Source organism: Phasianus colchicus, chromosome 26 (genome assembly GCF_987193195.1).
Source record: "Phasianus colchicus chromosome 26, bPhaCol1.hap1.1, whole genome shotgun sequence".
Classification (NCBI taxonomy): domain Eukaryota; kingdom Metazoa; phylum Chordata; class Aves; order Galliformes; family Phasianidae; genus Phasianus; species Phasianus colchicus.
The window spans coordinates 4,245,913-4,265,670 of NC_143461.1; the positions used below are offsets into that span (position 1 = coordinate 4,245,913).

The window sequence follows — 19,758 nt, forward strand, 5'->3', positions numbered from 1 at the left end:
TCACGTGATGCGTCGCGTGTTGATGACGTCAGAAAGTGCGCGACGCGCAGCGCCGCCGCCGGGATGCACCGGCGAGGGGTGGGCGCGGGCGCTATCGCCAAAAGGAAGCTGGCGGAGGTGAGGAGGGGTCGGATCCGTGACGGGGGGGTTCCAGACCCCGGTGAGAGCTCCTAAGTGCGTTTGTATGGGGTCAGACTGCGCCGGTGTCGGGATAGGTGAGCTGCCAGGCTCCGGTGTTCCCGTGTGAGGGATTCAGGTCCCCTGTGGTGGGTGGCAGTTGGGGTGTCCGGCTCTGGGTGGGGTCCTCAGCATCTCCACGGCTGTGTCAGCAGTAAGTTCGGGGTGCCCTGAGGTTTCTGGCAGTTTCCTCGCTTGGCCTCTCGGTTCATATGTCCTTAAGGAGCGTTTCCCTCCCCCAATCTGGAGTTTGGTTCCTCTGTCCTTCAGCGCTGGCTCTACCGTTCTGTTTTCATCTTGCAGGCCAAGTACAAGGAGCGAGGGACAGTCCTGGCTGAAGACCAGTTGGCCCAGGTGGGAAACCCAGCCCTGCTGTGGTATAACCATGTTTGTGAGCCCAGCTGTAAATCCAGGCTTCATCTCGCACTGTTTCAGGGTTGGAGCATTATCCATAAGCAGTATGGGAAATGATGGCACCACTGGGCTGCTTTTTCCTCCAAGAACTGTGCTATTTGCTGCAGGTGTTGCTCTGCTTCCCTCCTTTCCATCTTAGCAACGTCTCATTTCTGTAGAGCTGTTTCCTTCTTTTTGAGTCCACTGAGGCTGGGCAGCATGTCAGAGTGCTGAGTGTTGCCTTAGGGCTGTGCTTGCTTTGTGCATACTGGGGGTTGTGTTCACAGAAGGATTAAACAGAAATTCTTTTCTCTGTCTTTCAGATGTCTAAGCAGCTGGACATGTTTAAGACCAACTTGGAGGAGTTTGCCAGCAAACACAAGCAAGAGATCCGAAAAAACCCTGAGTTCCGGGTCCAGTTCCAGGATATGTGTGCAACAATTGGAGTGGATCCTTTAGCATGTGAGGACCAGGCAGCAGGGGTTAACAGCTAAAGATCTTCCTGTAAAGGATTCTCAGTGAAGCTGTTAGAAATTGTCCTTTCTGAAGTCTGATGGTGTATTGATTCTTAGAGTTTGTGAATTGCTGTAATATGCTTTTAGGTGATATATAAATATAAAAGGGAGAAAAGAAAAAGGTGGAGGTAACCAAAGAGGCTCTTCACTGAGCTATCAGAGTCCTCATAGTGAGGTTTGTGAGCAGCAGTGGCTGTTAAGGAAGGTGTTTTTGCTGATGGTCCAACTGCTTTCTTTCTCATTTCACAGCTGGTAAAGGATTCTGGTCAGAAATGCTGGGAGTTGGTGACTTCTACTATGAATTGGGTGTGCAGATTATTGAAGTCTGCCTGGCTCTGAAACACAGGAATGGAGGTGAGGATCTCTCTGTGTCTGTCTTCACTCCAAAAGCGCAATCTGAGGCTAAGAGTGGGCAACAGCAAAGCCAATAGGAGCTGGAATCTGATACTGATATAATGTGAGCCAGTGGTCAGCACACAAAGAAGCCTTCACTACTACTGCTGGAGTAATTTTCTTGCTGTGCAGTTATGCTTTCTTGTTCCCTTTTGTTGACTCCTAGGTCTGATAACACTGGAAGAACTTCATCAGCAAGTGTTGAAGGGAAGAGGGAAGTTTGCTCAGGAAGTCAGCCAGTGAGTGTCTATATATTGTAGGAAAAGGGAATTGAGTAACATGAGAAAGAGAAAACTAAATGATTTATCTCAGCTGGGCTTGAAGGTGCTGCTGTTAATTGGACTCCAAATTCTAGCAATTAGTCATGTACACGTGTTCTGTAGTTAATGACTATTTCAGGAGTGAGCCATAAGTATAAAGAGCTGTTGGCTTAGGCTGCAAATGCTGCACTCCTACTGTCACAGTCTGCTGAAGCTGCTTTGGTCCAAGCTGTAAAGGAAGGGACTGACACCTGGCCTTAGAGAAGTAGATTTTAGGATACAATTCCCTAGAATTGGTAATTGGGGCTGAAACTTAAACTTAGCATTTGCAGCTTGGATTTTACCAGTGTCCCTTTAATGGAACTCTGTATTTCTGTAGAGTGGCACAGATAAATTAATTCAAAATTAATAATAGGACGAAAATCAGCTGTTGATTAGCTGAAATTGCAGCAAGCTCCAGTAGCTGTATCTTATACTCTCTTCACATGAAGTCTTCCTCATTTACAAAACTTAGTGCGGTTTGGGAGTGGCTTTTGGCTTAAAGCCTTGCATTAACTTCTGCTTTCAGAGATGATCTCCTTCGTGCAATCAAGAAACTGAAGGTCTTGGGGAGTGGCTTTGGGATTATCCCTGTTGGTGGAACGTATCTGATTCAGTCTGTACCAGCTGAACTGAACATGGATCACACAGTTGTCTTGCAGCTTGCAGAGGTATTGAGCCAGGGCACTTTAAAATGCCACCTCGAAAGAATCTCCCTGCTTCAGTGACAGGGAACACATGGAGTAGAAAATAACATTCCAGCATGAATGTGAATCCAGAGTTTGTGCTATGGTTAGATCAGGCCTGTAGGCAAAACTGTCCACACTTTTCTAAACTGTGGACTTAGCGTGCTTGTAGTCAACACTTATTTTTTCTCTCTTTTCAGAAAAAGGGTTATGTAACAGTTGGTGAGATCAAGTCCAGTCTGAAGTGGGAAGTGGAACGTGCAAAGCAAATTCTGGTATGTATGAGGGCCTCTTGTGCATGGTGGAGGTCAGTGACAGGGTAGAGTGGCTGCTCCTGCATCAGAGCTGCAGACACTTTGACTGTATGTGATATCACAGCATGCACAGGTGATCCACCTCAGCTAGGTGGTAGACCAAAGGCAGAGTGTACACTACTTAAGTTGAAGAAAGTAGAGTGGCAGCAGCTGCAGATGATATTCCTGTGACTTCACTAATCTCAGTAAAATTTAGGATGTGTTAGTTCAGCTCCTGCATGACTAGATGTCCGAACTACATTTTCCCCTGCTGAGGATGAGTAAAAATCCTGAGTTCTACACACTCTTTTACTGTACAATAAATGTGGGGTGAGGCCTCCCCTGTGAATGGCTTATCAGCTATCTAGTTAAGCTTGGCTCACAGTTTCTGCTCTGTTTGAACAGGAACACTTGCTGAAGGAAGGAATGGCCTGGCTGGATACACAGGCAGCAGGAGAACCTCAGTACTGGCTGCCTGCTCTCTTTACAGAGTTGTACTCTCAGGAAATCACTCCAGAGGAAGCCAAGGAGGCAATACCTTGACTGCTAAGTGTTCTGTGCCTGTATCCAAGTCTTCTTGTGAGGGTACTTGCATATCACCTGAAACAGAGGGACAGTGGACTTGAAATAAAATTTTGTAAAAAGAAGTGTCTAGCTTGACAAGTTTCATAGGACTAATTCATGCTTGGTTACCTTGGAATTTTCTCCTCTACTGTGAGTGGAAACACCACTTATTATTGCAAACGGTAGTTACCTTGTCACAGCAAGAGGAAAAGTATTGCTATTGCAACCACAGTCATGGAGGATGCACAAAAGACTGTAAAGATTCTTGCTGCCTGCAGTGATGCTTCTGAAGTCACTCAGAAACTGTGCTGTAGTCCTCTGTCCTGTGAATGAGTCGTCGTTCCACTAAGGAGTACCACAGTCTAGATTCTGCCAAAACAAACTTTATTGCACAAAAAAAAAATCTTATGTACAATAGTATATAAACAAGGTATCTTAGAGTGACTCTTGTGCATATATTTTTGACTCAGTTAGGTCTAAAAATCTGTTGCTAAAACATCTCTGCCTAGAGCAGTCATTTGAGGATTGTCACTTTGAAATGGAAACATTCAGAAATGGTAGGACAGACAACATTAGAGCTAGAAAACTAATACTTCTCTTTTACAGCCACATGCTAGTTATGTGAATAGTGTCCACAATAAGGCATTTTCTTGTTTCATTGTATGGGTGGATGGTAATGCCACATGCATCGCAAACAGATTTCAGAACCAGCTCTGCCTTGAGAAGGCAGCAGAGTCACAGCTCTATCCACAATGCTACTGAATGGTGACAAACAACGTGACATTTACAACAGGATTACAGAGGCAGAAAAGTAGCATACTGCTCATGATTTCTCAGGAGACCCCGCTGCCTCCCTGAGACCTTATTTGAAGGTGAACACAGCTTTATTTACTCTCATTTGGTGTATGTGTTGAGTGAGTCCTATGTAAGTTTAGCTTTCCCTTGAGGGAAGATAAGGTTAAAGTCTAACTCATACCAGTGACAGACCCAGGGGAGGTTGCTTGCTAGAAGGGAGGAAAGGTTCCCCTACTTGTTAAATGGCACATTTACAGTTCAGAAACGTTTCCACCTTCCAGAGCTGCTTAGAGAGCAGTGTGCAGGCTTCTAAATTCTGCAAGAGCCAATATAAATCAGAGACTGAAAATAATTCAGTGACGTATAGGACAATGCCTTTCTGTACAGTGCTTGGCAGGGGTCTTTTGGCCTTTCCTCCCATGCTTTTTTTGCTTTTAGAACAAGAATGACTGCACTGAATGTTCTCCCACCACCGGTATGCAGCAGGGCTGTGCTGGGGGAGAGGGCCTGGGACAACGTGCAACTTTGTGCTCAGTTTTCTATCAGAGTCCTCATGAAAAAAAGTCGATTAAGCTATTTACTAACAAAATATTTTACTGGTTTAGTCAATCATCACCGGGGTCTTTCACCTGGAGAAGCTTTTATTCACTTCCACCCAAGTTGCACCGAATACATCTTTGACGTAATTGCACTTGCAGCCAGCACACACCTCTCCTCCAGCCTTGCTTTTGCTCACAGTAAAAAGCTGCCATTTAAAACATTCAAAGTACTGAAGTGTTAACTTTACAACACTCATTGAGCTTGTACTTGGCCAAGTTTGGCAAAGGAATTTCAGTCAGTAACTAAGTGTACACCTCTGGAAAGCTCCACCTAGAAACAGTGGCTTCCTGAGCTAGAATTGCCCCTTATCCTAGCATTTCAGTCTGAGCAATGAAGGTTGCTGTGGGGAGGGAGGTGGCAGGAGGAAAATGAAATATTACACTGACTGGAGAGATGGAAAGCAAAAAAGTACTTCAGTGAAGGAAACAAAACAGCTCTCTGTTCAGAGCAGCCAGAATAAAACATTTCTAGAATACTAAATTCAAATCAAAACCTTAAAGAGTTACACAAACAAGACTTAGGTTTTTTTTTTAGTGCTCCCCTATCTCTGAACCAATGGTTTTCTCACCTTCCCTTCCCCAAAACACCACGATGAACAGACCTGCACTCAATGTACGGATTCTTGCCTTTTCATCCTCCCCTTTTGTGCCTGAAATCTCAGTGGATGAAGTCACCCATGGCTTGTGTAAAGCTTTCAGAAAGGAGCCCAGATTCCACCACTGCTCTTTATCTTTGGTCTGTCTAGAACAGTGTCTAGAAGAAAGACATCGGGTAGATGGGCTCTACAGAGCAAACAGGCTCCATCTCTCCCAGTCTGCACAAAAAGGTTTCATCCAGGCACACAGTGCCTGGGCCATGTCATACCCCAGACTCATCAAAGCGCTCCCACAGCTACAGCTCCATATTCAGCATGGCCCCAGGGAAGGGCTCACTGTCTAGGAACAGAAAAGCTGTAAAGAGGAGTCGCAGTCTACATCTCATTCTTTAATCAAATGGAGACAAAAATAATAATAATAATAATAATAATAACCAGTGTAGATGTTTTTCAAAAAATAACCTGATGCCACATGCTCCGGATTTCTAGTAGAGTAAGTACCTTGTAAGAGTAGCCTGTCACAAGCTTGGCTTTGTCTAGCATGAAGTCTTCTCGTTCAGCGTTATCCACCAGAGCAGTAAAAGGAGACAGAAGGTATCCCACAGTTTTCTCCACTCTGGCATTGGTTTGGTTGTTGAGTCTGTCAGGGGTACTCTAGTGTGAAGACAGAACATCCCCACGGCTTGGCCTCTCCATTGGTAACGCAGCTCTAAGCTTTGGAGCAGCCCTGAGTGTCTGTCTCTGTCTCAGAGGAGCTGCTCTCAGAGTCTATTTCTGTATTCTCCTGCTGATGTTTCTCTTGCACCTTCTGCCGAATTCCTTGCAAACGGATTAATAGGGACTGATAGTCAAAGTGGCCTCGTTTTTCTCCAAAAGGATCCTGGAAGGAAACCAGAGATGAACTCATTAATATAGACCTCATGCCAGAAGGATAATGGTCTAAAGAAAGCTGTATAATAACTGGCCAGCAAATAGAGAGTGAAGGGTTGAATTCCACCTTGTGATCAATGGGACCGTGTCAATGGCCTCACAAAACTCTAAACTGATACTAATTGCTCTTCCCTTACCCACCAGCAGTCATTTTGTTGTAGAAGGCCACCAGAGTCATCAGGCACAACTCGTCCTTTGCGAAACTACATTCTCATTTTAAATCAAGGTGCCCAGCTGCTTAAACACTTTTTGCTTTTATTCATATTCCACGTTAAAGGCAATTGCCAGGGCTATATAAAGGAGTGGTGAAGTTTCACCTGTCCCATGTGGCTCCAGAGTTAACAAGACAGCACATCTGCCAAGCACTGAACCAATACTATATCTATTTAGAATGACTTATTTTAAATACAGAGCAGTGGAGATAACAGTAGCAAACTGTGTTTAGACTCCCTGCACTACTATTTACACGAGCAGAAAACAGACTGTGGTAGTCACTAACTCTGAAGACTGAGAACAGCAGTCCCAAGTTGTTGTGTTCTTCAGATGTAACTTAGCTCTGGTTCCTTGAAGAAACAAGGCTTGATCACACCTGACAATCCTCTGATCTCACCAAATACAGCCTTCAGCACAGTGCTCTCATTTTCATTTCTCATTTTCAGGAATTTCTCGCTCCAAACATGAACCCTCCTGCTTCACGAGTGCTTTCATTTTATGAATTACACAGTCAGTGATGGCACTGACAGGAAAAAAGGGCTCAGATCAGAGACACTGGATCATTAAATCAAACACCTCCATCTTTTCTTAACAGTGAAATTTCTCAATGAGTCAGACAAGAGGTGCCTGATGAGGGAGGAAGACGTGTTCAGATGCAAATAGCTTGGCAGTCTATTCTGTAAAGTCTATTTTCCTACAGAAATGAGCTCCTTTATTCAACCTGTCTGGATGTATTTGCCATAATGTCGCTGTTCCCCTAATCCTTCCTCCTCCAGATACTTTTGCCTCAGTCAGCCACTTTCAACTGCACCTTACAGAACAACTCTGTACAGTGTCAGAGAAAAGTTCCTATCTGTACAAGCAAAAAAATCTAAGAAAAAGAAATCTTACCAGCATCTCAACAAGAAAATGATACAACAGAGCTCAGCTGCCATCAGTACTGCAGAAACTATATGTGCCCTCCCTGCTTAAAGTCAAAGCCACATGAAAGCAAACTGCACTTCTTTAAACAGTGGTATAAGTATCTGCTTGCTCTGAGTGTGGCTCAGGTCCAGCACTGAGAGAAATCTAACAGCCCTGAAAACACTGTGTGCATACTCTGAACTCAGGAAAGTTAGTGTTTTATCCACAGGAGTTTCATGGTTAATTCAGAGTTGAGTTAACCACAGCTGATAGAAACTGTGGTTGAAACACAGTTGATAGAAAAGGTGCAGATCCACCCCATGTTGCACATCATACAGCGCAACTGTTTGTCACTTTGAGTGTATTTGGAATCCAAGTTCTGAATTGACAAGAAAATCATCTGCTACCCACCTGCATCGTCTGACCTTGGAGATAAAGTCTCTCTTTGCACACCCCTTCATAGAAGTCGTAGTATTCCATGAAGGATTTCTCCATTACACCCCTGAACATAATCAGAGAGCAAAGAGTCAACAGAGAATGACAGTATTACAATGGTGGCATCATCCAGGGTCACAGCATCCCACTGAACCACAGTCATGTAATCAGCACAGCTCAAGCCAGACAACTGGGTACAGCGAGGGCAGGAGACAGAACAAAACAAACTGCAGCATTGCTGCAGCTGAACAGATCCTGCACGTGTTTCTACAACAGCTGTGCTTTTCTCTCTCTCTGAAATGTTTTTTTTTCCCCTCTAAGAGAAGGCACATTTATTCTCAAACACAAATCAGAGGATGCAGCCGTTGTGCACAGTAACACAGCTTTGGGCAGTGCACAGCTCCTGGGCACGACATAGATGCAATCATCCATTTCAGAAGAAACAAAACCACTTTGCACTAGAGCAGGATGATTTAAAGACTTGCTCTTCTCTGGAGCACCTCTCAGGATCTCAGGAAAGGCAACCAGAAAATCTTAACCTGTTTCCCCACACCCATTTTCTTATGCTCCCTCCCTGCCTCTTTTCCATACCGTAGTGGCTCAGGACAGGGACACTTTCCTTCCAGCATGTCACACACTGCTACTCGGATGGTCTCATGCCGAATACACTCATTATAGTTCTTGCTGTCCCCAGGGTGCCTCTCCTGGAAATAGAATTTGGGCCAGTGAGTCCATGTTACTGGAATGGCTCTTCGTCTCTCTCTTGAGACTGATGAATTTCACTGGTGCATGAACCCACTACAGCTTTGTCTGTTTTGTGTATGCTGAGCTAATTTATACTGGGAAAAAAAAAAAAAAGGAAAAAAAAAAGCTGGCACCATTTTCTACATCTACAGAGCCTTGGACTCGCACAGCTGGGGAGACAAGTCAGCTGATAGTTGGCACAGAAAGCTGCCTCTCTCTGGGATGCCAGAACCACGAAAACCTGAACAGTTTGGTTTCTGCACGACAATGTGTCTCAAGGAAGCTGTATCTGGAGTCATGTAGCAGAGAAATGCCTTTTCTTCTTCTGTTACTTTACACTATGAGAGCTAAACAGCCTCCAGTTCAGAGTTTTGCAAGTCCCCCCCTCAAGCTCTGACCAGAGGCAGAGCAAACTGAAAAAAAGCCAAGTGACACAGCCTTGCTTTGTCCCCATTTCCAGGATGTATTTCGTTACCAGGTCAAGGTGTGGAGCGAAGGAAGAAATTGCTGAAGAACCAAAGATGAACCACGTCCAACTCTCACCTGCTCAAAGCCAGGTTCATTGTGATACGGGTTCTCAGTCATCAGAGACTGGATGGAGATGAGGACTGAGGAGATACTCTGTGCTGGGCTCCATGCAGGCCCGGTCCAAGTGCTGAAGCATCAAAACAAAAAAGCATCAATTAACAAGGTAGGATCAACCCAGCAACAACCATCTCTCCAAATACCAAAGATAAGAAAGCTCAGAAAACACATCTACACCTTAAAGAAATGTGACAGGAGAAGTAACAGCTGCTACAGAAAGACAAAGCACTGCACACTGAGAAAGTTTCCAAGTTGAAGGCAGTTTATTCTCTCAGTCAAATGAGAACGTTAATCTGAGCCATGCAAGAGGTTGGGGAGCTTCACAGCTAACACACAGAGGGAATCACACTTGAGCTGAAGAAAAGTACCATCTTCAAATACCCCTCAGTGCACTTCAGAGCTATGGCTATGATCTTGTACAGCATCCTGAAGCAACACATACAGTTCTTGACTTACTGTAGTGTTGGCAGCAACTGTTTAAGAAGTTAAATCTAACTTTGCAGACTCAAACAAGACCTTTACTTAAGTGGTTTGTAATGCAGATAGCACAAGGTCTGCCACCAAAAGCACTCATGGATACCCTGCTGTAGGAACAAGGTGCTCATTTAATATGTGTGGTGTAGCAAAAACCTCTGCACAGAACAACGGGTCAGAACTGCTACTTGCCATTAATATCCTAGCTCCAGATAGAGAGCTGCTTCCCTGGGAGCTGAACAAGGATGTACTGACCCACATATGCTCTTCCTAAATTCATTCACAGCTTCCCATTGCTGGTAAGGCTGAGGTTCTTTGTTCACTCTTCAATAATTTAGCTTCCATGCCAAGGCTACACTACATGAGCAACGAGGCAGCTTGCGTGGAAGCTGCTGGGCATTCAGCCCCCTGAGCTACAGACAAACCCTGCACACCTCAGTGCTTCCCAAGCATTGGCATCCAGCTCACTGGATCAGAAAGCTCACTGAGGAAAATGTTTCCCAGCACACTGCATCTCTCACCCAGCCCTGGACCAGCAGATGAGTATCAGTGACTTGAATCAACTTTAACATAAGGGACACAGTGCTGCTGAAACCATCCCAAAGGCAGTCTCATAACCACAACTGTGCTCAGATTCCTGTTGTTTGATGAAACCCCTACAGCAATTCAAGCCATCGTTGCCCCTTCCCAACTTGGCTGCCTCTATCTGCACCAGTCCAGAGCCTCAGCAAAAACCCTTCCTTACTTGCAACTGAAACCATCACAGATGGAGTGGGGAATATCACACTACGGCCAGAGTTCCTCTGGTAGAGCTTAAAAGCCACTGAATCAGTCAGGACTCAGTTTAAAAACCAAGTATGCGAGTAACAAGCATTTGCAGCAGTGGAGCTTGTTGGAACAGGCAGCATGGGAGCAGTGATTGTAAATCATTAGACCTACCCAGCCCCACATACTACATGTAGGTGGAAGCCCAGAGCACTCAAATGGCTTTCAAGGAAGTTCTTAGAGGCTTTTAATCTTATTTATTTTTAAACCCACACAGAGGGAGGAAATTAAAACCACGAAAACCTGCATTCAGAAAGCATTAAGGATCAGCTTGCAAAGAGCAAGAGCAGAAAAAAGGCAGTGCTCAAGCCAGGGCTTTGCAAGGGGAAGCAGAAAAGTGACAGTATCCACTGAACTTCATGCTTCCCCTGCTCTGCTCTCAGATGCTTTTAGAGACAAGTTAGACTCTTAGCTCAGAAGAGGAATTTGTGCTGCTTTACGACTCTGATCCAGTGCATAACTTCACAGAAGCATAAAGGTGCATCCAAGCATGTCTGGGGCAAGATCAGGGCGCAGCATGTTGAGAAAGATGTGCGAGGCACAGTGCAGCCTGTGGCTACCTCCTGATTTCCCACCAAAACAGCCAAAGTCTCCTCTTACCCTAGAATACTCAGGCAGACTTTCCCATTGCGGTAGAAGTTGGGGTTAAACCTCACTGTGTTATTTCCCGTTGTCATCAGTTTGACCCTTGGCGGGTGGATAGGATAATCTGGAGGACAGCGAAACAGGAACAAGAAGAAACCCCCTTCATAAGGCGTGTCAAATGGGCCTGTGATCAATGCATGAATCTGGAAAACAAAAGCCCATCTTGCGCACCACTTCAAAATTGTGCAGCACCATCAAATCCTCAACAAAGCCAACCGAAGGCAAGAAACCTCCACCCAGGCATGGACACAGCACCTTCCCCAAGCACACGCCACGTGCAGGCCATACACAACTCCCCCTCCTTCCCCTCCTTAGCCAGAGCCACTGCTGCACACTTCTCTCCCCTCTGCCACACTCAATGTGCAGAGCAGGTTTCCAACACGAGGTTTGGCCACAGTCCACAGCAGCTGCCTCCCATACATCTCAACATGGTCCAAAGAGGACTGAATCACAGTTCAGCTGGTGAGCTCCGCTTTAAAAAGATTTCAAATATGAAAAAAAGTCTAATTTTAGCAAGAAAAAAAGGCAGATTTTCTGCCAAAACTAGAACATTCCTCAATTTTATGGTCTCATGCTGATTTGGTTTTATTGAAACCAATCATTTAATTACCTCTGCCAGGATCTGTAATGAAGACCCCATGCTCCCCTCGCTAATTACCTTCAAAAATCTCAATCACATACCAGGAAATCTGCTCCCATTGGGCTATTAGGGAAGCTTCCTCCTTTTCCATCCTCCTGAAGTGATCCAAGCAATCTCCTTTAATGATCCTCTTACCCACCTAGGATGTTAGTTAAAAACCCCAAGGCTGCTGTTCTACAAACCCGCATTTCTGCTGAAGGGCATTTTGGCACTTTCAGCCTCCAAACCGAGGGAGGTCAGAGCTCCAGCAAAATGCCCAAGGTCTGAGCTGTCTGCACACAGACACTCCCTTTGCACTATCTCCAAAAATCCAAGAGCCCTAAGCCAGGCAGGTGCTCACACTGAGGGAATCAAGGATGTGCCAAGTCTGTCAAGGGGATGAGAGAAGTGTGCAGCAGAGGAGAAACCAAAGCAACCCCATACACACACGCACACACACACACAGCTTTGTCAGAATCCAGCACAGCCAGATGAGGTGACACTGGCTGGAGAAAGGTAGCATCAGCCAAGGAATGCACTGGATCAAGATCACTGTTTGAGCAACATCAGCCTCCAAGATCACTGCACTCTCTCAGGCATAATTGGCAATTCCCTATCCTGGAAAATCCCTAGAGCCAGGCAGCCAGAAGGGGAAGATCTGGGGCAGGAGAGGCAAGAGACACACCTGGCCATAGGGAATCGATGTGCTGGAGGTGATGTGATGGGAGTAGCTATGCAGGTCAGATCTGCATGAACTCGTAGAATCGTTTGAGCTGGAAGGGACCTGTAAAGACCAACTGGTCTAACCCTCCTGCAATGAACAGGGACACCTACAGCTTGATCAGGTGCTCACAGCCTGGTCCAACCTGACCTCAGTGTCTCCAGGAAAAGGGTATCAACCACCTCTCTGGGAAAGGGATGCTGTTACCTGTGAGAGCCAGGCAGGCAGCTCCACAGCAGGACAGGATCTGGGCCCAGGGATAAATCCCACTGCCAGGTCACAGTAGTTAAACATCTCTGCCTTCCATAGGTGACTTACATATAATTCAGCATTGCCAGTGACTGACAGGTGTTCCTCATTTCCAGCCCCTCACAAAGCCCCCCTTGGCCAACAGATTTCCATAGAGCTCTCTCTGAGCTAATCTAGTGATTCTTTTCAAGCATCTGTAGGGGAAAGAACAAGCTGGATTGGCACTCCACTAGTTCATAGGACTGTCTTTATCTGTGGAAACTCCCAGGTTCCTGTGATGGTCTCTGTCCACAAAACCATTTTTTCCTTGACAGCCTCCTCCCATTTAAACACAGACCAGATTGTCACCAAGAAAACCAGAGCTGCACTGTGCTCTTACAGGACTCACCCTGACTTCTCTCAAAACAAGAAGGGATTACACCATTTGGGAGAAATCTTCAGAGCAGCCACTAACAGCAACATACAGAAGAGTGGGAACTTGAACCCATTCCAAAGTGTCTCTTACCTTGGTCATGTCATGGGGATCAGGCACAACAAACATTCCCGGGGGCGGTTCCTTGTAAATGGACATAATATCCCTGGAACAAAGGAAACAGGAATTAGTCAAGATCTCCCTTGGTGTTCATCAGCCCTTGAGGCATGGAATGTTCTAGAGGACAAATCTGCGTAGAGATGCAAAGGGACAGATTTTTAAGACAGAAATTTGCAACTCAAAGTGGTAGATGTTTTTCTTTAGTCTGACTGTTTCCTGGCTGAGCTCTCTTAACTTATCTTAAACAATAGTTGAAGAGCACAGGCAGCATTCAGTGAATCAGTGAGGCATCAGACCTCAGCACCTTGGCTACCTGCTGCCTTGCTTTTTACCTTAAATCAACTCCAGCACCCAGGAATTAACAGTAAGCTTCTCCTAAGGTCAGCACAAAAAAAAAGCTCTCATTGGTGAATGTTGTTGCCTAACAGAAAACTCTACCTCTCTGTTTTCTCTCCATACACTTGGACTATTTACAAAATCCCTTCTGTAGACCCAGTCACTTTTTTTCCCCAACATACAGTGACTGAACTGTGTCCAAAAACATTACTGCTCTGTCAAGTTCGGTTTTAATCAGACAGTTGGTTCAAGTGCTGTTAGGAAGCACAGACACACACAACTTAATCACAATGGTTTTATTTCCTGGACTAAATGAGCTGAAAAATAACAAGTTTACAGATGCACCAAACAGCACCCATCACCTTTTATTGCCAAAAAGCTCCCCACCATAATCAGAGCTGCACTCTAGGACAAGCTACCACTAGACCTGTTCAGGAAGCAACCAGAGTTCAGAGAGGTTTCAGGGCAAGAACAAGTTTGAGAACAACAGGAGAGCTTTGCCTTCCTACTTAGCATTATGAAGTTTATTGCTTTTGGTGTTTGGATGGAAAACTGCCAAAATATCTGGTGCCATCTTTGGAAGACATTAGACAAGCTCTAGAACAAGCAGCAGAACAAGGATGAGCAAGAGCCTGGCAGGCAGCAATAGTGCTCTGAAGGAAGAGGAAGAACTTGCTGAAACGGTGCCAATATCTCTAACAATAAAAGACCGTATTGCTCACGGTATCAAAGGCTATTGACATACCAGGTTTAACCAGATGATTCTCAGAGCAGCCAAATGGGTGGGCACCAACCAGGAAAGAGGATTGCTACCGGCAGGTTTAGGATAACATCTTGCAAAACTCAACTTGACTGCTGATGGGAGCAGAGGAGCTCATTCCCTTCCCATTTCACAGCACCTCCACGGAGCACGCTGCAATCCCGAGGGCAGGATGAGGGCAACGTGCCACAGAATGTGACTGCCAAAGGCCACAGCAACAGGAGGAGGAGGATATCCCAGGGGGGCTGTGGCCTTCACCCAAACACCTGAGCACAGAGCCCTGGGGCTGCACCTAAGAGAGCCCCTGGGCACAGTAATGAATTACAGAATCACGACGGTCGGAAAAGACCTCTCACATCCACAAATCCAAGCCCAGCCCACCCCCAAACCACGTCCCTCAGCGCCACATCTCTGCAGTTCTTGAACACCTCCAAGGACGGCGACTCCACCACCTCCCCGTGCAGCCTGCGTGCCAATGCCTCACCGCTCTTTCAAGAGAAGAAATTTCTCCTAATACCCAACCCAAACCTCTTCTTCCACAACGCCATCACCCGTTATCCTACGGCTGCTACCTGATACAGAGGCCGATCCATTTCAGGACACTTTCAGGGTCTCTCCTGAGACTCCTCCTCCCCAACGACCCCCAGGACGTTGCCCCAAAGCCGGCTGAACCCCCCGGCGGGGTCCCGTTACCCGTTACCGGCGCCCTTGAGGAACGCGGGCGGCCCCGCACAGCCACGGAGCGGGACAGCGGGGCTCCGTCGGAGCTCTCCGTGCCGGGGAAGGACGGGAGGCGGCCCCGGGGCAGGGCAGGGCAGGGCGGCCCGCTCACCGTTTGATCCGCAGCAGGCAGGCCGAGCTGGGCCGCTCGCTGTCCCAGTCACCGCTGACCGTGGGGTCCCAGAAGGCGGAATGCGTGAGGAGCGCGGCCCCCGCGGCCGCCGCCGCCGCTGCGGCGATGGGAGCTCCGCCGCTTCCCGGGGCTACGCTGGAAGCAGTCGGAGAAGAGCCGAAACCCGCGGCCGCCCACAGTTCGGCGGGGATGAAAACGCCGGGGTTCCCCGCGCCGCCGCCCGAGCTGGTCGAGGTGCCGCCGCCACCGCTGCCCGCCGCCGCCGCCGCCAACACCGCGGCCGGAGCCGCCTCTTCGGCGGCCGGACTCTCCGCCATTCCGCGCCCGGCCTCGGAGAACGCTGCTTCCGGGACTCCGCACCAACGAGTCGGTCGGCCAGAGCGGCCACCGCCTCGCGCCTCCTCCACCGATCGCCGCCCAGAGCGTCACCTCCTACGCGCTGCCCTCCCACTACCGGCGCCGACTGCCCCCCTCCCAGTTGCCATAGAGTCTCCTTTCGGTACCAGAGCGTCTCTTCGAAGGAGACCGCCCTCTCTCCCCAATAGGCTGTGCGTCGCTGCGCAACAGCGCCCCCTGCTGTGCCGGCGGACTGCAGAGGCAGAAAAGCCTGGCTCGTGGAAATGGGAGTTTTTTGAGGCTCAGCAGGGAAGCAGCTGCTGCGAAGATGCTGAGGAAGGCCCCGAGCAGCCATCACTGAACCATTTTACTCCCAAGGTCACTGCTGCCATACCAGAGATACACAAAATAATCTGGTTTAATCCATTTCACGCACAAAAAAAGAAGAAATGCAATCTGATTACGTGCCAGAAAAGGTCAGGTAACACAGCACCGTGCTGTGAGCAGCTGACACGCTGCCAACTACACCATGTTAACATCAAGACTGAAGGTTCCCAGCGACCTTCACTGATAGATTTGCCCCCACGCTTCACAGGGAGCACAGATAAGCTTCCCCTGTGCTCAGAGAAGTCTGCCTCTCTCCAGCTCACAGCTGTCTGTGATGCAATCTCACTAAAGGAAACATAAAAGCACAAGGTAAGCTGTGCATCACCCTCTCTATCAGCAGGGGTTTCTGCTATTGCAGTCCAGCATGGTTAACATTTAAAACAGGTAAAACTCAGCTGGAGTAGAAATCCAGGCACACAGAACAGGGTCCTCTCCTTTGAGCAATTATGTATCTGTTCCTAACTGGCAACCTCTCTGAACATATAGAACCTTTCCTCTTTTTCAACTACTGGTTTCGTCTGGGCTCTTCCTGGAGACCCTTTTCTCCAAGCAGTGTCAAGAATGGGTTGGTTTGTTTGTTGTTTTTGGGCAGAAATCAAAGCCCTTCTCCAAATCCCTTCACACTGCATAGGCAGCTATTACAAATGAACAGAGGAGTTACTGGTATCCAATTCGTGTCCTCAGGCATGTCCCAACCATGCTTCAGAGGCTTTAGTATACACAGACACTGCATTAATTCGATTACCTAAAGCTGATAACCAGACAAGCTTCCCACATGGTTACCTTCCTTAAAGGCACAGCTGCCTTACACTGGGTCCAAGATTCAGCTTAGACCTTAGAACTTCTCCTTGCTCAGTGTGCTCCAAACTCTGAAACAGCTGAGGCATGTAACTGTTGAGAAAGAAATAACACTGTCTGTGGTCCTGTGCTTAAATCAATGCTTTGAAGAGGCCTATGAACAGTGTGACCTTGAAACCATTTTTTCTTTGCTTAAGACATCTCAGATGGTAAACTAACGTATATCCTTGTGTACTTGCACAAGGATATATGTCATTTTATAATCCAAATACCTTTAATACACTATGTGCACTCACCTGTACCCATCACCTTTTCAATACCATAATCTTCAGTAATATTATGTGGAGAAAACAACGTTTTGTCAGCTCAAATATAAGAATTTGCTTTATTAGAGCAACACTTGTTGGGATTGTTGAACAGATCTGACACAGTGTTTGAGCTGCTCAAGGACATCCCCTTTCATTTGGCTGACTTCATTTTTCTTTCTTGCTATCACCATTTCACACTCCCACTATGCTTTATCAGTAGGTGTTCCTAGATCTAGAATATTACCCTCTTCAACTAATATATCAACATCCCCCAGTGGCTTTCCCAATCATGGACCAGCACATAAGAAAAAAAATAATAAAGCCACCACTTTATTTAGAGAAATCTTTTCTTTAATTGTCAGTCTGGAACGCTCTGATGAAAGCAGACTCAAACCGCCGAGGACAAAGTGATGGAAACTGCAGCCACGCCAGAAGTTGTCACATGGCAAAGAGGATAAGGAATGCCACCATCAAACAGAAGAGACCCATGGCCTCAGACAGGGCAAAGCCCAGGATGGCATAGGAGAAAAGCTGCTGCTTGAGAGATGGATTCCTGCATGTATACAGGGGGGAAAAAAAAACAAAAAACAACAAAATGAAGGTAGAAAAAAAAAAAGACCCACAGTGAAGGAAAAACAAAACACAGCTAAACAAACCAGACCCCATATCACATCACAGAAAGCCAGGATTATGCCACAGTCACCAAGTTTTGGAGGATGAACCAGATTTATGGCAGCTAGCCACCATCTGGAATGAAAAAGCCAGGATTTTTCCCTGGGCTTAATGACTGCCAGTAGCCTTGTAAAACCCCCAAAGCTAATTTCACATGCCCTGGTGGTACCAAGCAACAGTTGCCATTGATGACTAGTGCTTCATTCCTTCTAGGAGGAGGCAGAGCTCCACAGAACTTCTGCATCACCCAATAGTAAGTATAGGGTGGATTCGAACAGTTCAGACACTTTCTTATTTGTTTAAATGAAATGATGAAATACAATATTCCTTTTACATTCCAGAGAGGAATGCTTCAGTTAAAGTATGTGATTCTACACGCTACACGTATGGAGTAGAACATAAGCTCCAGAAAAAGTTCCACTCCTCTACCAAGTTCAGTGCTAGAAAGGAATAAATTCAAGCCAGCCTTGCATCTTACTTACCTGGCATAGCCAATGATCAAGCTGCCAAACACTGTCCCAATACCTGCTCCTGAACCAGCCACCCCAACTGTGGCAGCACCAGCACCGATGAACTTAGCAGCAGTGTCAATATCACGGGAAACTGCACTAGTTTGGAACTCACGGCGGGTCAGCTGTGGATAGGACACAGCAGCTGGCTGTGGGATACATAAAAAACAGGTTAATGGCATCGAATCATCAATATGGAAGTCATCTTAAACAGTGAAAATGTGTTTTATTATGATCTACTCAGGATAGAGCAAAAAAAAAAAAAATGCTCAGCTACCACTGGTCTGAGCTAGAAGCTATATCCCTTTAGCAGTCATTCTGATGATGTAAAAATCTTACTCCTCCACCTCTGGAGGAGTCATCAAGACATCAAGCACAGAAATACAGGAGCCAATTTAATTTACCACATAAAAGAGTCTTACCTGTACAGCCTGACCCTCAGGCCTGCTGAACACAGACACTGAAACAGGCCTGGCCAGAGCCCTGGAGCAGCACCGGAACTGAAGCAAAACAGATCATGAATTCCTACAGTTAGATGCACCCTCACCAATTCTCAGAAAAGAACAGCGTTAGAAAATTTTTCGAAACGTTTCAAGACTGAAAAAAGCATAGACAAATTCAGAGTATTTCTAGTCTAGTCAGTTGGATGCAGCCCACAAGGAACGCTGTCACGGAACCACACGCTGCAGGATCACAGCTGCCACTTCACAGCTCAGCCATTATCACAACCCCAGAGGTTTCATCTCTAGCTCGTATTTTGTGACAAAAGGATGACATCTCTGTGATAACTGCTTATCTCACAGGGCTCACAGCCCAACAAATGCTTGCAGGGACAGCGGGCATCACTCTGCAGTCACCAGAGGTCACCTTGTTCCCCCCCTCATTACCTAAAATGGCTTTGTGGGACCCTCTCTCAGTCAGGGCTGCCCAGAGTTCTGATCGCAGCCCCTTTGGGAAAGCCTCCACAGCCACACGGCCCCACTAAGCACCGTTACACCCCTCTGCAGACAGTTCTTACCAGAGCCGGAGAGCTGAGGAGAGCCAAAGAAGTCGTCTGCATCTTGCTTTACCTATTACTAACAACGAGAAAAAGGAATTAGGAATCCCAGTACTGCCACATCCGCCTGGCGGCCCAACCCTACAGATCAAGACATCCGCATTTCTCCCTTTCCTCGTTCTAAACCACCTCAGCACAACCGAGCCCCGGTCGGAGCAAGGGGACAGCAGGGTCCCATCAAAGGGTACGGCTCCGTCCAGGCACCACCCCACCGGCCAGGCCCCAGGCCGCGGTGCCGTTCGCTGCCCCGGGGCCGCACACGGACCCCACCTGCGCGGTGTCCGCTCCGGGCTGCGACGGCGGTGGCTCTGAAGGGAGAGCGCGCCCCCACCCCGCTCACCTTGCCGTGTCCCCCAGCGTCCTCCGCGCCGATTGGCTACCGCTACACGCGGCGCGCGGCACTCTGGGACAACATCCGCGTTCCCCATTGGCCGCGATCAAGCAAGCTCCTCCCACCAACATCCGGGATAGCAGCACGGGGGCGGGAGGATTGTTTTACGATGCGGGGCTCCATTGGTCAGTTATTTTCGCTACGCGCTCTGCGATTGGCTGGCGGC

At 47.2% G+C, this 19,758-nt stretch overlaps 3 protein-coding genes across 5 annotated transcripts; 1 reads left to right on the top strand and 2 right to left on the bottom strand.

Moving 5' to 3' along the window:
* The first annotated feature begins 7 nt into the window (after positions 1–7).
* SNF8 (SNF8 subunit of ESCRT-II) lies at positions 8–3,553 on the top strand. 2 transcript variants are annotated; one of them, XM_031600800.2, is made up of 8 exons: positions 8–117; positions 481–531; positions 894–1,032; positions 1,335–1,439; positions 1,645–1,717; positions 2,307–2,448; positions 2,664–2,738; positions 3,162–3,553. In XM_031600800.2, the coding sequence occupies exons 1-8, from the start codon at positions 64–66 to the stop codon at positions 3,297–3,299; spliced, it is 777 nt and encodes a 258-aa protein (XP_031456660.1). In that variant the 5' UTR covers positions 8–63; the 3' UTR covers positions 3,300–3,553. The 2 variants fall into 2 exon arrangements, with proteins under 2 accessions (XP_031456660.1, XP_031456661.1); XM_031600801.2 differs by lacking the exon at positions 8–117 and adding an exon at positions 196–215.
* A 130-nt stretch (positions 3,554–3,683) lies between these two features.
* On the bottom strand, positions 3,684–16,127 carry UBE2Z (ubiquitin conjugating enzyme E2 Z). The gene is made up of 7 exons (XM_031600799.2): positions 15,114–16,127; positions 13,159–13,231; positions 11,020–11,207; positions 9,079–9,190; positions 8,383–8,495; positions 7,768–7,858; positions 3,684–6,190 (listed from the first exon to the last, which is right to left on the bottom strand). The coding sequence occupies exons 1-7, from the start codon at positions 15,449–15,451 to the stop codon at positions 6,020–6,022; spliced, it is 1,086 nt and encodes a 361-aa protein (XP_031456659.1). The 5' UTR covers positions 15,452–16,127; the 3' UTR covers positions 3,684–6,019.
* A 1,145-nt stretch (positions 16,128–17,272) lies between these two features.
* On the bottom strand, positions 17,273–19,648 carry ATP5MC1 (ATP synthase membrane subunit c locus 1). Of its 2 annotated transcripts, none has more exons than XM_031600796.2 (5): positions 19,542–19,648; positions 19,163–19,220; positions 18,567–18,644; positions 18,118–18,293; positions 17,273–17,516 (listed from the first exon to the last, which is right to left on the bottom strand). In XM_031600796.2, the coding sequence occupies exons 2-5, from the start codon at positions 19,202–19,204 to the stop codon at positions 17,402–17,404; spliced, it is 411 nt and encodes a 136-aa protein (XP_031456656.2). In that variant the 5' UTR covers positions 19,205–19,220; positions 19,542–19,648; the 3' UTR covers positions 17,273–17,401. The 2 variants fall into 2 exon arrangements, with proteins under 2 accessions (XP_031456656.2, XP_031456657.2); XM_031600797.2 differs by having other exon boundaries at positions 19,472–19,608.
* Positions 19,649–19,758: the final 110 nt, after the last annotated feature.

Coding starts and splice junctions, on each gene's coding strand:
- UBE2Z (XM_031600799.2), bottom strand. CDS start 15,451: ATGGCGGAGAGTCCGGCCGCCGAAGAGGCGGCTCCGGCCGCGGTGTTG. Junction 7,859..8,382: donor CCCTGTCCTGAGCCACTACG/GTATGGAAAAGA, acceptor GATTATGTTCAG/GGGTGTAATGGAGAAATCCT. Junction 6,191..7,767: donor TCCAAGGTCAGACGATGCAG/GTGGGTAGCAGA, acceptor GTTTCCTTCCAG/GATCCTTTTGGAGAAAAACG.
- ATP5MC1 (XM_031600796.2), bottom strand. CDS start 19,204: ATGCAGACGACTTCTTTGGCTCTCCTCAGCTCTCCGGCTCTG. Junction 18,645..19,162: donor TCCTCAGCTCTCCGGCTCTG/GTAAGAACTGTC, acceptor GTTTTGCTTCAG/TTCCGGTGCTGCTCCAGGGC. Junction 18,294..18,566: donor CTGAGGGTCAGGCTGTACAG/GTAAGACTCTTT, acceptor TGTATCCCACAG/CCAGCTGCTGTGTCCTATCC.
- SNF8 (XM_031600800.2), top strand. CDS start 64: ATGCACCGGCGAGGGGTGGGCGCGGGCGCTATCGCCAAAAGGAAGCTG. Junction 532..893: donor CTGAAGACCAGTTGGCCCAG/GTGGGAAACCCA, acceptor TCTGTCTTTCAG/ATGTCTAAGCAGCTGGACAT. Junction 1,718..2,306: donor TTTGCTCAGGAAGTCAGCCA/GTGAGTGTCTAT, acceptor TTCTGCTTTCAG/AGATGATCTCCTTCGTGCAA.